The sequence below is a fragment of the Pangasianodon hypophthalmus genome, chromosome 25, assembly GCF_027358585.1.
Source record: "Pangasianodon hypophthalmus isolate fPanHyp1 chromosome 25, fPanHyp1.pri, whole genome shotgun sequence".
Classification (NCBI taxonomy): Eukaryota; Metazoa; Chordata; class Actinopteri; order Siluriformes; family Pangasiidae; genus Pangasianodon; species Pangasianodon hypophthalmus.
The window spans coordinates 17253712-17269196 of record NC_069734.1 but is presented as its reverse complement, the minus strand read 5'-3'; the positions used below and the strand labels follow the sequence as shown (position 1 = coordinate 17269196).

The 15485-nt window shown below is 44.8% G+C and overlaps 1 protein-coding gene across 1 annotated transcript in view; it reads right to left on the bottom strand.

The window, feature by feature from the left end:
• The window catches only part of shoc2 (SHOC2 leucine rich repeat scaffold protein), an 18667-nt gene extending 3674 nt beyond the window's left edge, over positions 1-14993 (bottom strand). Inside the window, exons 1-8 of the mRNA XM_026948025.3 lie at positions 14900-14993; positions 5793-6844; positions 4751-4888; positions 3368-3498; positions 2350-2538; positions 1715-1837; positions 1133-1270; positions 659-776 (exon numbers count right to left, since the gene is read on the bottom strand). Coding sequence (XP_026803826.1) covers positions 659-776; positions 1133-1270; positions 1715-1837; positions 2350-2538; positions 3368-3498; positions 4751-4888; positions 5793-6489 — 1534 coding nt within the window. The 5' untranslated portion in view covers positions 6490-6844; positions 14900-14993. The remainder of the gene's footprint in view (positions 1-658; positions 777-1132; positions 1271-1714; positions 1838-2349; positions 2539-3367; positions 3499-4750; positions 4889-5792; positions 6845-14899) is intronic.
• Positions 14994-15485: the final 492 nt, after the last annotated feature.

Genomic DNA, 15485 nt, shown 5'->3' with positions numbered 1-15485 from the left:
GCATGAAGGAAGTATGTGGAAGTGGTAGCTCAGTGGGTAAGACGTTAGACTTCTGATCGGAAGGTTGAGAGTTCAAATCCCAGTGTCACCAAGCAAGGCCTGCTCAGTTAACTGCTCAGTTGTATAAATGAGATAATTGTTAAGTCGCTCTGGATAAGGGCGTAAATGTTGATGTATAGAAGGGATAGAAGATCAGCCTCCAAGTGCTCATACAGGTACGTATTTGTATGTACTGAGTCATGTATAAAGAAGAAGAAGCCTTTATTTGTCACACGCAAATGGAGCCTGGAGCAGAGAGGGTGGCAGCTGGGCGGTGCTGGGCTCGAACCCCCGGCTCCCGTAACCCGGCACCTTAAGCATTGAGCCTCCACGGCCCTAAAGTTTCTGCATATTCCAGCTTGCTAGAAAACAAGCTGGGGCTCGAACCCCTGACCTTTTGATCAGTAACCCAGCGCCTTAACCACTGAGCCACCACCACAAAGAACATTCCAAGAAAAAAAAACAGTAAAATCTCAGCGTTGAACTCAACGTGTAAAAAAAAAAAAAAAAAAGCCCTGCAAAATAAGGAACAAGAAAAATGTCAGGTGATGTGCAAAGGCGCACGTGTGGTGTGTGTGTGTGTGTGTGTGTGTGTGTGTGTGTGTGTGTGTGTACACACCGATCTCCTCGGGCAGGTGCTGCAGGAGGTTCTCTCCCAGTCCCAGGTGAGTCAGGTTGGTCAGGTGACCGATCCCTCTCGGCAATGTCGTCAGCTGATTATTGGTCAACACGAGTTTCTGCAAATAAAAAAATAAAAGATTTTTTGCACATTTCTCTAATTTTTTTTGTACATATGTTTGTAAATGGAAATGAGATGTTTTTGTGCTTTATTTGCATTAGTATTACTTAAAATGTTCCTTTAATTGCTACACCTGTAATCCTATAAAAGCCAGAGATGTGTGCCAGATGTGCATACGCGCCTAAATATGTTTGTTTGCGAACTAATAAACTTTCCAAATACTCCCTCTGTGTGTTTTTATTCCCTTAATGACGATCATTAATTTGACACACAGTGCTGCTGAGACGCTGGTCACGTTTCACCCGAATGTGATTAAGAAGCAGGACGCAGAAGGAGAGCAGCTGTGTGTTTTACCTGTAGGTCTTTCAGGTAGGCGATCTCGTTCGGGAGCGACTCCAGCTTGTTCTCCTCCAGGTCGAGCTCACGCAGCTTCCGCAAGTTCCCGATCCCGTGAGGTAACTTCTTCAGTAGGTTATTGGACAATATGAGGACCTGGAGGGAGCAATAACGAGCAGTGAGCCTTCATGTCTGATTATCCACAATCAAGGAAATACACATAAATACAGCTGTAATACTCAGTTCCTACTAACCCAATTAACTTAAACACTGTTATAGTAATTACCAATACTAACCCATTAACCAGATCTATTCACTTTCTGAGCTTAACTTCTTAAAACAGAGACACTCAGTGATTGATTATGCTGTAGCTCATCATCATTAACTAATGTCTTTCAGTAAAGTTTTATCCTGGGCTTTTCTAGAGAATTTGATATCTGTGTTATTTTGATATCACTCTCTCCGTACATCTCAACTTTGAAACAGGACATGCTCATTACAGCAACATGTAACTGAACACACCGAATTATATACGTCATGGAAAGTCGGATATCAATTCCGATATAACGGTCTTTAAGGCACCGAAACTGCTGTGTATACCTCGAGGGAAGCGAGGCCGCAGATATCCTCGGGGATCTTAGTCAGCTGGTTGGTGGCCAGGTTCAGCTCCACCATGCTGGTCCATGTCCCGAAGTCCAGCGGCAGCGACGTCAGCTGGTTGTCCTAATAAAGAACACGAAAAGCAAAAAGAAGCGTATTTAATCACCACAAGGCTTTCCTGTTCCCGAGTGTGGGAAGAAATGTCTAATATGTCAGTTTCCTTTATCTAAAAAAATAAATAAATAAATAAAGAATGCTTGACGTGGGTGAAAAAGCTCCTTTAATAAAAGACAGATGGAAAAAAAAAAAAAAATTCACATCTTCTCTCCATCATTCTGCTATACTGTCACTATATTATCCCTCTACTGTATCACAAAATGAACCTGATGGACAAATGCTAATAAAAAGATGCTGTTTTCCTGAACAAGTCTTTCATATATAAAGAACAGCTATGAGAAGAGGAATAATAAATTCTTCACGCCACCTCACACACCTTCACTGTGACATTCTGCCATGTGGTGTGTGGAGGAAAACACAGCGTGTATAAAGTTATCTACGCTCCATGATTACATTGCGTCCAGACATAGCTAAGATCATTTCTAGCTACATGACTGAAGGAATTCGTATCTCCTCACCTTCATGTTGAGCTTGCTGAGGACTTTGGCGCGTGAGAAGATGCCGAAGGGGATCTTGTTGATGCGGTTGTGCTCCATGTTCAGCGAGTAGATGGTGGAGAACTGCGACGGGCCGCCCACAGGGTACGACTGAAAACAGTTGCGTGCCAGCGTCAGACTCGTCAGGTTCACCAGGCTCGAGAGCAGACCCTGTGCACAAGCCATGACAGCCACAGAACCACTTTAGCATAGCATAACTAGCATAACTAGCCAGCAGTGACCACATAGTATGATAATTTTGCACATAAACAGTAAGTGACTAATTAGTTTATTTATTTCACATATACATATACATATACACAGCGGAGTAACGAAGGCTGCGCAACCCTTGCAGTAATGTCAATGGACCTGTTTTTGCAATGTAACCTTGAGGATGTTTCCAGCTACATGACCCCTGAGCGATCACATGAGCATCAGGTAAGCCGATGGAGCCGGTCAGCACCGGCTCACTGCGTCAGGGCTTTAAGAGTAAGGAGATTAAAGAGTGACGTGATGCTCACCGTCTGTCATGTGGCTGCTGTCAGTTTGGACAGACAGTTTGTTTCGCAACAGATCGGTGTTCGATGAAGATCAGTAGGTTGTTGTGTTTGTGTAACGTAACGCACGGGATCACGGCAACCAAAAAAAAAAACCTCTAGCATGATGTCATGCTGATTTGTAAGGTAGGTCTACCATGGCATCATGCTAACAGGCAACGTTCCAGTTTTTGCTATCTGTATATAAATACGTGACGTAATTTATGAAACACTCGGGGACACGCTGTCAAAGGAAAACAATCATTACAGGATGGAGTTACTATCACCCTAAAGCTGTTTAATTTCCTACATCTTCCAATGAATAAAGTGTTTTATTCCTCTTACGCTACAGCAGTTTGCCAGTGGTTACAATTTATTATTTATTAAACCAATGGTTTTTTCAGTGGAAACGTAGCTAGTGTTACAGAGGAGGGGAGGAGAGGAGAGAAGTACAGTGCTCTCACCTCAGGCAGCACGGAGATGTTGTTGTTCTCGAGGTTTAACTCTTCCAGCTCCCGACACTTCGCTAACGACCGGGGGATCGCCGACAGCCTGTTGTACCGCAGCCCCAGACGGTTTATACTCGACAGATTACCTGCAACAGTAACAACAAACAAACAAAAAAAGTGTTAGAAGAAACTTTACGTATATAAAACCTTTCATACGGTTTAACCACAAGGTGCTTTACAGTGTGATGTAAAAATGAAGAAAAAAAAAAATAAAGCAATAAATAATAGCATTGACGGAAAGAAGAGACCAATAACAATATTAAAAAAAAATTAAAAAATAATAAGACTATTTTTTTTAAATAATGAAAAGCTTAAGAAGTAAATAAAACTATGATAATTAAAATAAAATAAAGGTGATGTGAAAGGAAGTGAAATAATAAAAGCTAGTTAAAAGCTGAAAGTGATTTTTTTTTTTAATCCGAGATAGCTGGATTCTGATGAACTTAACGGTTTAACGTTTGTGTTCCACGTCTTTGGTGAACAAAAATAAAAAGCTGCTTCATCTCTCTTTTCAGGTTTGGTGGAACATTGAGAACGATCCTAAAACACGATCTGGAACACTGTTTATCAGAGATGTATGAAGATGCTAAACCATCAGGAGGTTTAAAAACTAGTAATAAGGTGTTACAGTCAGTAAAGGAGACGGAGTGATGAGTGGAGTGATGAGTGGAGTGATGAGTGAGGAGTGGAGTGAGGAGTGGAGTGAGGAGTGGAGTGATGAGCGGAGTAAGGAGTGGAGTGATGAGTGAGGAGTGGAGTGAAGAGTGGAGTGAAGAGTGAGGAGTGATGAGTGGAGTGAAGAGTGGAGTGATGAGCGGAGTGAAGAGTGGAGTGAAGAGTGGAGTGAAGAGTGAGGAGTGGAGTGAGGAGCGGAGTGAGGAGTGGAGTGAAGAGTGGAGTGAAGAGTGAGGAGTGGAGTGAGGAGCGGAGTGAGGAGTGGAGTGAAGAGTGAGGAGTGGAGTGAGGAGCGGAGTGAAGAGTGGAGTGAGTGGAGTGATGAGTGAAGAGTGAAGAGTGGAGTGAAGAGTGAAGAGTGGAGTGAAGAGTGAAGAGTGGAGTGAGGAGTGGAGTGAAGAGTGAGGAGTGGAGTGAAGAGTGAGGAGTGGAGTGAGGAGCGGAGTGAAGAGTGGAGTGAGTGGAGTGATGAGTGAAGAGTGAAGAGTGGAGTGAAGAGTGAAGAGTGGAGTGAGGAGCGGAGTGAGGAGCGGAGTGAGGAGCGGAGTGATGAGTGGAGTGAGGAGCGGAGTGAGGAGCGGAGTGAAGAGTGAGGAGTGGAGTGAGGAGCGGAGTGAGGAGTGGAGTGAGGAGTGGAGTGAAGGTGTGTGTTTCTGTGAGCACCGATAGTCTCGGGGAGGTCCAGGAGCTCGTTGTGCTGTAGGTCCAGGTTGGTGATCTGCGTGCAGTTGCCGATCTCTTTAGGAAGGTGCTCCAGCTGATTGTGGGCCACGTCCAGAGTGATCAGGTTACACAGCTCTCCTGTAGAGCGAGAGAGAGAGAGCGAGAGAGAGAGAGAGAGAGAGAAGGAGCACACAAGTGCATGAGATAATCGAATGCATACAGTATATTTACTGATTCTTGGCAGTTTGCATAGTTGTGTAAGCTTGTGTACGTGTTACAACTCATCAGCCAAGCGAGTTAAATGTGGTGTGCCGACATACAGAACATAAACTTCAGCACTGAAACGATCCATTCCTGAATCAGAAACTTCCTCACAGGCCTGTTTTTGAGTTCTTTCTCTCTTTCAGCCTTATTTTTGACTCTTTTCAGCCCAGATATTTCAGTGGCATAATAATACACATAGACTTTAACTTTACAGTCAGATCATTTCAGTCACACGTACATTGTCTTGTGTTTCACATTCACAGACTCAGAACATTCTCAAAGTGAGGGTCCTGTAAGGAAAATCGAGAGGAGACGAGACTCATGGGAGATTGAGGGGAAGGGGGCGGAGCTTCCAGGGGAGTATTGTTAATATTGGGGAACTGTCAATCATTCGATATTTATATGCTGATTGGCTAATCTGACGTATTTATTGGCAGGAGTGTTCTTTCAGTGTATTTTTGAGTAGCAATGTACGTTAAAATGCAAAGGTCCAACTGATTGACACGTCTTCAAATGCAAACCTTCTGGAGGAGCCTAAGGACTGTACTGGGAAAGAGGTTTATTATTATTATTATTATTATTATTATTATTATTATATTCACGCATTTTTCACAGGTTTATCAGTAAGGTGAAAGGAAGCTGGGGACAGGGGCAGTTAAAGGGTTAGCAGACGTGTTTAAGGTTGTTCACAAGTGGTTTCGGATACTAGCACAGAGCTTTGAGCCAACACACACACACACACACACACACACGTCAGGCTTTTTACGGATTTACTCACCGATCTCGGCGGGCAGCTGTTTGATCTTGTTCTCGCGGATGCTCAGCATGGTGAGCTTGCTCAGGTTGCGGATGTCCTTCTCCACGGCGGTGATGCGGTTGAAGCGCAGGTAGAGTGTGGTGAGAGACGTGAGGCGGTACACCACGGCCGGGATCTCCCGCAGCTTGTTGTGCCGCAGGTCGAGCATGCGCAGCCTCTTTAGGTTGTCCAGCGAGTCCGGCAGGCTGGTGAGCGAGTTCTCACTCAGGGCCAGCGTCACCAGGCCCGAGAGGCAGCCCAGCTCGGCCGGGAGGCTCTGCAGCTTGTTGCTGTACAGGTAGAGCTCGGTGAGCAGCGTCAGCTCCTTGATGGATGACGGGAGCAGATGGATGGAGCGCTTGGACAGGTCCAGGCGTGTCGAGTTCTCATCGCGGCATTTGACCAGCTCCTTGGCCACCTCGGCGTTGCTGGACTTCTTGCGCGTGCCCGTCGCCGGGTTCGGCCGCTTTATCGTGTTGTCCACGGAGAAAGCGACAGCAGGCGGCGCGCCGCTCGCGTCCTTCTTCCCATCTTTGGCGTCTTTCCCTTTGGTTTTGGGTTCCTTGCCCTCCTTCCCGAGGCTGGCGGGCGCCTTGGGCTCCTTGTCGCGCTCCTTCCCCGTGAGCGCTTTGGCCTCCTTTTCTTTGCAGTCTTTGTCTTTGCCTAAAGCGCTGCTCATGGTGAAAGCACTTTGGCCTGACGGAGCATGAGACCCTTAGTCTCTTTCTCTCTCCCTTCTTCGCTCCTCTCGTTCACAACTCAAATAAAAAGCTTTACAGTCGCTGCTATACCTCAGTGCGTCCGTACATACCGGTGCACGTGTGGAAGTGTGCGTGCGTGTGATGATGGACGGCGACACCCGAGCGCTCCTGCGTCCATTAACACTCCGTGAGGGAGAGAGGAGCGCGACGGAGCCGGGCGATGAACGAGGAGGCGAGGAGCCTCATGCTTGTCTCAACTGTAGAAACTCCCTCGACTGGATCAGAACAGGGCGAGACAAAGGGGTCTGCAGAGGTCGCATCTTTCACGCTGAGCTGTAAAAAAAAAACAAAAGCACTCGTTAATAAACACGCCTGATATCTTTGAGTAGTTAATATGACACTTTGGTTAAATTCTTAATTCTGATTTCCACGAGATATTTATTAACTTCCTTTTTAAAGTGCATCTGAAAAGCGTTTGGAATTGAACAGGTCGACGTCGGGGCGTGTTGATTTCCGCTAATAAGCTCCTAGCTAAGCAGGGCGTGAATCAGATCCTCTCCAGATGTCCGAAGCGGCATTAGTAGGACGCTGGCGGTGTGTCGAGAACACTTTTGCCTGCAGACCTGAACCTCCGTGTGTGGTGCCTGTGTGTCTGTGTGTACACGAGCCTGAGCCACTGCAGCTGCGTGTTTATACAACTATGAATTTATGGACTCCTTAGACAACGACTCCGTGTGTATAAAAGCGTGATCATAAAAAGTCAGAGACAGCTTTCGTTGTACGCTTCTCATTCCTCTGTGTGTGTGTGTGTGTGTGTGTGTGTGAGAGAGAGAGAGAGAGAGAAAGAGAGAAAGAGAGAGAGAGAGAGACAGCGTGAGTTGTCGGTCCAAGCTCAGATCAGAGCATCGGAAAGGTTAATGCCGCCGAGAATAATCTTTGCGAGCGCTCTTCAAAGCCGGGACTCCCTGCAGGTCAGGAGACCTTTATAGCTAAAAGATCCATCGCCTTTTAAATAAAGCGGTAACGCAGTGTGTGCATGGCTATTAACCATGTGTGTGTGTGTGTGTGTGTGTGTGTGTTGCAAGTAAGTAGCGATTCGTCCTAAAACTCTCTCCAAGATGAAACTACGACTAGAGACACTCGACTGTCAGCTGCTGAGTTTTATTCCTTATACCACGGAAAACTTTCAAAGATTGCAAATTTTTATTTATTAAAGAATGACGTGGCGTACTTTTTATCCGTTTATGGTTACACTCAATGTTGTGGAACATCCACAATACGAGCCAGGCTGAAGGCTGATCAGCACTGCCTCGACTCTCGGAGAGTTTCTGCTGCCGAGTCAGGAGGCGTGATGGCAGCGTGCTCGAAGACAAGTCGCGTCCTGCGTTCAGCAGCGACGGGTGATTTACTCATTCTGACAGATCGACGGTGAAAATAAGCGAATCCAAATAAGTGAATTTCTGGGCGGTGGAGTCAGGGGCGTCGCTCTCACGGTTTCGACATAACCTGAAGCAATGCGAACATTCTGCACAGCGTTAGACGCTATAAACTACACTGACGCTTTAAGGCGCACATGCACTTCACTTTCACACGTGTACGGCTGCGACATCGTTCACACGCTCCCCTGCGTATCTTACGTACATCTGAAGGGATTAAAAGCGTCGTCCACTAGACGAGAGCGGAAACATCTGTCCATCAGCTTTCCAAACAAACTGTAACGTTTAACGATTTCACACACAGCGACGTTTCTCTTTCAAATGTTATGCTGCCGTCGTGATTGTTGTCATGAGCTGCGTCTGAAATCAAAAACCCTTACTGTAAATTCAAAAATATTTACTAATCTAGAAGATTCAGCAGCCTAGTACTCGTAACAGACCATTCGCTATGTTTAAGAGGTTTAAACACTAACTGTAATAGCGTTAATACTCAATACTTCTCTGGAGTACTACGCAAGTATGTGATTTGAGACACGACGTACGTGTGTTTATTCGTCTGCGGACACAGTGACACGTGATGCTACACTGCCTCTACCGTTTACAGTGGTATCGTACCACACAGAAGTGTAGCGTTAATTTCTGAAGACGTGCACAAGGGATGCGCCAAATGACCCCAAGATACGAGCGGCGGCCATCTTGTGTACGCGTGAATAAGAGCCGGGATAAATCAGCCTCGCACAGTTAGCCGAGAGCGCAGAGAGGCTGATTTAGACAAAGTACCAGGAACAATTCATGCACTAACACTTATTAAATTTTCATACAATAAGAGCCAAAATATTTATCCTGGCTCACGACAGTATCACTGTAGCACTGTGTTTCGCTCACTGCCAGGTTTTACACACACACACACACACACACACACACACACACACACACACACTAGCAAAATGTAACAATGGAAACAATCCTGAAACACAGTTATGTCTCCTGAATTTTATTTTACAGCAGTGTAGCTCTATATTAATGTTCTAATACGCTGTGAAACTGTAACTGTGTTATAAGAGGAATACACCACTTCAGGATGTGCTGTTATGGAAAACTAATCAGCGTCGTGATGGGAACAGTAACTCCGCTTCATCACACCACCCAGATTTTGGGCAAAGCTGAAGGATGCGGTAAGATCTCCGAGAGAATCGTCCCGTAACTCCGTCCGACAGGCGAGAGTTTTTTGTGTCGCTACAACGGTCGCTAGCGGTCGGTTTTGCGTCTGATACTCACCATCTTCATGTTTGTGTGAAATTCGCAGGTGGACACGTGATGTTTCCATGGTTACAAGACAATAACGCCACAACATCTAAATGTACACGAACACACTCGCAGTGTTTTAAATACATTCCGCTGTGTTTCTCTGTTCCGGTTTAAGCGTAAACAGCTTCTGCTTAAATTCAGTTCATTTCAATTTATTGCTTGTTAAATAAGTTAATTAATTTCATATAATTATCCGAATTAACACTAACATGATGACATGTTAGTGTCCTGAGAGAGCAGGCTGTGTATATGAGGAACGAAATTTCCTCAAAGAGACTGAGAGAAAAGAGTGAAGTGAAACCGAGAGAGAGAGAGAGAGAGAGAGAGAGAGAGAGAGAGAGAGAGAGAGAGAGAGAGAGAGCGCTGAGGTGTCATCTGTGTGTGTGTGTGTGTGTGTGTGTGTGTGTGTGTGTGTGTGTGTGTCTGTGGGGTGGGCGAAGCCTGGAGACCAGTGCAGGGGTCAAACTGCATAACTCGCTCCTTATCCTGCATCTCTGACGAGAGAAAACACACACACACACACACACACACACACACACACACACACACACACATTCCTCTCCTCAGGATTCTTAAAACAGGCCTGGCGTGACACATTTCTGAGAATCAGTCCTGAACGGTGAGCTAACCACAACGCAACACACACTCATCCTGACCTTATCTGGAGAGGGAGAGAGAGAGAGAGAGAGAGAGACTGAGGGGGGAGACAGACAGACAGACAGACAGAGAGACAGCACGAGAGAGGGAGACAGAGTGAGAGACAGAAAGACTGACAGAGAGACAAGACAGAGAAAGACAGAGAGATATAAAAAGAGAGACACGAGTGAAAGACAGCGTGACACAGAGAGAGTGAGGCAGAAAGACCGAAATGAAAAATGGGGCGAGGGAGGGAGAGAGAGAAACAGTACGAAGAACATGCAAAGAGACCGATACAGGGGGACAAAGAGAGAGACAGAATACAGAGAGAGAGACAGAGAGACAGAATACAGGGGGACAAAGAGAGAGAAAGAATACAGAGAGAGAGACAGAGAGACAGAATACAGGGGGACAAAGAGAGAGAAAGAATACAGAGAGAGAGACAGAATACAGAAGACAGAGAAAGAAAGAGAGATATAAAGAGAGATACAAGCGAGAGCGAGACAGAGAAAGACAGAAATGAGAAATGGGGGAGAGCGAGAGAGACATAAGGAGAGAAACAGAACGAAAGACATGCAAAGAGACAGATATAGGGGGACAAAGAGAGAGAAAGAATACAGAGAGAGACAGAATACAGAAAGAGACAAAGAGAGAGACAGAAAAAGACGATATATAAGACACAGTGACACACAGAGACAGAAAGCTAAGAAACCACAGCATGTTGCAGTGAAGTTGCAGATGTAGCAGGAAGGTGGTGGTGATGAAGCACATCTCAGTCTGAACCATTTTTACACACACACACACACACACACACACGCGCACGCACGCACACACACGCACGCACGATGTGGTTTTAGTTGTGATGTAACGGCCGGCCGCTCGACAACCCTATTTCACGTCCAACAATATAATATGACTCGTATGTGAGAAGAGTGTGTGATGTGACACGCTTGTTATATCATACACTGTAATATCCAACTCTCACACACACACACACACACACACACACACACGTCACTGCGCGACATCACAGCTTTTTTATGGAAGCAGGTTTTATACAGAAATGTCGTAAAGTATTGAAAAGTATCGTGATACGATATTTTGGTCGTACTCAGAAATATTGGCACCTCTGAAACTCTATTACACACACATACCAACAAAGTGACTCAAGTCTCTGTGTGTGTGTGTGTGAGTATGAGAGAGAGAGACAGATCGTACACACGTTAACGTCATTAGGGGAAGAAGGCCCTGAGATCTGAAACACACACACACACACACATGAACAGCTAAAAACACTGATGTCAGCTAGTAAAATGTGGGGAAAAAAATGCTGTGATCTCAAAAACAAAAAACTGCGAAAAAAAACAGCAGACTGTGAGAACATAAGTCTGAGGTGTGCTGTGGTATCTGACACCAAGACGTGAGCAGCAGATCCTTTAAGTCCTGTAAGTTGTGAGGTGGGGCCTCTGTGGATCGGACCTGTTTGTCCAGCACGTCCCACAGAAGCTCAATCAGACTGTTCAGGTCAAGTCAACACCCTGAACTCTCTGTCATGTTCCTCAAACCATTCCTGAACAATTTCTGCAGTGTGGCAGGGAGCATTATCCTGCTGAAAGAGGCCACTGCCATTAGGGAACACCGCCGCCATGAAGGGGTGTACCTGGTCTGCAACAATGTTTAGGTAGGTGGTACGTGTCAAATAACATCCACATGAATCCCAAAGTTTCCCAGCAGAACATTGCCCAGAGCATCACACTGCCTCTGTAGGCACATTCAGCAGTGGACAGGGTCAGCATGGTCTGCAGCCCCAAACACAGCAAGCTGCGACGCACTGTGTGTTCTGACTCCTTTCTATCATAACCAGCAATGACATTTTCAGAAGTTTATGCTACGGTAGCTCTTCTGTGGGATTGGACCAGACGGACTAGCCTTCACTCCCCTCGGGTGCACCCATGACCCCGTCGCTGGTTCACCGGTTGTCCTTCCTTGGACCACTCTGGAAACACCCCACGAGACCTGCTGCTTTTCTGAGCCATCGCGGTCACAGTGGATGATCAGACAGCACCTCATCACAAACTTTTTCATATTCAAAATATATTTCCATCTAATACCGTCTAATTTTTTTTATACCATCACGTTTCTTTCTCCGGTGGTTCTCATCGTTTTTGTGTCCAGCTGCAGCTCCCCAAAAACCCTAAGCTGATATCTCTGCTCATGCTCCGAGCACGTTCCTAACTTTACCGTACTATTAAACCTGACGTTGCTGGCAACAATTAAAAGCAGCGCTACACACTGTGGCGCTAGTTACGGCTCTTTTTCATTTCATTTCCTCACAGTCGTTCTCTCTTTCAGCGTACAACTACAAGGTGATAAATACTGACAGTCTACGAGATTTTATGAAAACATCATTCTCAAAAATATCATACGAAACATGAACAATCTACGAGTGTCTTTTTTTCTTCTTCTGTATACATACAAGGACGTGCAAACAGACTGAAATTTAGTCTCTCTCATCATCCAGCAGCTACCAGCTGAGGAGGGTGAAGGCACGGTGGAAAGCGCTATCTGCCCTCTTCCTCATACACGACCTCACAGATACCCACGATTGACCAGTGTTGCTGTGATTGACAGGGGAGTGAGAGGATGCCCCTCCCACTCAGAAAGCACAACCAATCTTGCTCTCACAGACCCCCGGCCACGGACGACTGCGGCATCGTCGGGATTCACGATCGGGCAAGACTGAACGATGCGGCAAACGCTTCTCTGCTGCACCAATCGGGAGCCATAAACAGACTTTCGTACAAAGATTTCTTAATAATTTTTTCCTTCAATTTTCACCACTGTCCTGTGTGTTTAAATTGTTGATTAAAACCATGATACTGGGAAACTGATTTTTTTTTTTCCCAGACTAAATTATCACATTTTAATTACATTACAGACATTTTTAATTTATCTCCTTTAAACCTGTGTTAATTTATTTTTACAATAAATAAGAAGTTTCTCAGCAAACTTATACATCGCAATGCGTATTATGCATCATGTATCGTAAAAAAACGTTCCTCGATAGCTACACCAGTGCAAAACCAAAAGAAGTAAGAAGTGAAAGTCTGAAGTAAAACACATCTTTGCCAATCGACTGTATTTGCGTGAAGAAAATGTCATTTCTGTCTCTCTTGCAACTCTTACAAACTTCAGATGTTAGTGTACACTTTTCTGGCCACGAGCTTCAGAATCTTGGTAGGTTTAGAATTTGATTGGTTCTCTAGCAGAACACTGGGACACAACAAGCATTCTGGAAGGGAATTTAAAAAAATCTTCGCAGGTAAATCGAAGGAAAAGCGTGTGATTGGTTGGTTGTAACGTCCCTCACGCGCTGTCACTCCCTCTAAGTCATAATACTGAGCTTTACATCATAATTACAGGCGGCTGATTTACACTCAAGTCTTGTTCTTGGACACCCTACACGTTTTTGTCGTGCTCTGACACGCCCATTTCAACCTCGTGAAGAAATTCCTAAAGAGCTGAAAAGTTCAACCAGGTGTGTTAGAGCAGGGAAAAAAAAAAAAAAACACTAAACCTTGCAGACTCCAGAAACCAGCTTGAGAAAGACGGCTGCGTCAGTAAACACTATTCTGGTTGACGATATACAACAGAATGTTTTTTTTAATTCCCTAAAAAAGGGTGTAAACATTTCTGGGAGAAGATAAGTTGAGAGAAGTTTCTGGAAAAGGGCACATGAGAGCACTGAGATCTCCTGAGGAATCAGGAAGAGACCAGTTTGTGACTTCTCCTTCACACCACGTCATATGAGAGGAAAAAAAATAAACACGCACATGTCAACCGCTGTGGTGAAGCAGAAAAGAGCCATTTTGTTCTCTTCTTCACTCATCTAGCTAGTGTTAATTAATATTAATATTAACCGTCCGTGCTGGTATGTCTTTTTCTTTTTTTTCCCTTTTCCTAACCCGCATTCCGACAAATCCCGCCTCCAACGCTTAACTGATTGGCTGTCTGTCAGGCAGACTGCGCGTGAAAATAAATTATCAGCCAATCCGAGCGCAAGAGGCAGCATCATAGGAGCCAATCAGAGCTCAGGAGGCGGGATTTGTCTAAATACGATTGGGTTAAGGGAAAAAAAAAAAAATATATATATATATATATATATATATATATATATATATATATATTTTTTTTTTTTTTTATTTATATATACACCAGCGTCCCGGTGGCTAACTGCAGTGACAGCGATTCGGGATTATTTTAATATTACATTCGCTGTGCAAATAGACAACTATTATACTTAATAGATCATAGTTAAATAAATCGTTTGGCTAAACAAATCCGCAAGTTAGTAAATTAGCCATAATATTTGAACACACCTTAGCAAGCTAATGTTAGCTTGTGTTAGATGACAAACGAGATAAAAATGATAAATAACAACTGTCTTATCATTTATTGTTTAGTTCAAACAAGCGCAAATAAAAATCAACATTTCATCTGTGGTGTCGATTAAGGTAAAATAAAAATCCGAGCCTCTATGCTAAGCTAAGCTACGCTACGAAATGAAGGCCTCATGTCAAGCCGCGGTGACGCGTGAGTGCAGCATCCGGGCCGCGGTGAGGTCTACGCGGGGAGCAGGCGACCCGTCATCCGGTCATCAGCCCCACTGACAACCGATAACGGGTCGACCATTTTTGGGATCAGATTATTCCGAATATTCACAGTTGGGCACGCGTTATTTCTCCACTCTATAAAAAAGGCGTAAAAGAAAACTCCTCACACACACATACACAAGCTGTACACACATCTACAGAGAGACAGAGAGAGAGACAGCGGCCATTCCGGGGCTGAACAAAAGGAGCGTTTTAAAGCCGCTTCTCCGCACAGGAGCGCCGTGTCGCTCGCCAGCGTCACCGACAGCAGCGTTCCCGTGACATTTTAACGTTCGACACGTTTCGTAAATCGACAACAGCGAGCCAGGTTCTGTGGATATAAAAGTGTTTTTTACCTTCAGAGGTGTCGCTCCGCCATCCTCCGCTTCCTCCTCCTTCCCTAACGCCGCCGCTGCAGCGCGAGCCCTCCCAGCCCCGCCCCTCGCGCTCTCACAACCACGCCCCTCCCTCGCTCACAACCACGCCCCTCTCGCTCTCACAGCCACGCCCCCTCCCCCCTCCCTGTCTGCGCGATGGCGTCACGCGCATGCCATGTTGCATTCCAAAATCTCGCGAGATATTGTAAAATAAGCTGCATAGACAGGCGACATTATCGCGAGATTTCCTAAACACTTCATTTTCCTTACACGTATTTACCACATAAATGAGATATTTTTACTGTCTCAGATTAAAGTTATTCTGAATAATATATAGCCACTACCTCTCTCGGGATATTTTTATATGTAATTCATCATGCCCTGCTCCACAACTGTTAATAAATTAAATGATAATTATAAATAAATAAATAAATAAATAATAACAATAATAATAATAATAATAATAGTAGTAGAAATATTCTTTAAAACAGTACATGTGCAAAAAAATTTACCAACTCAATTATGTAAATAAAATAAAATAAAATAAAGATGTAAGTGTAGAAAT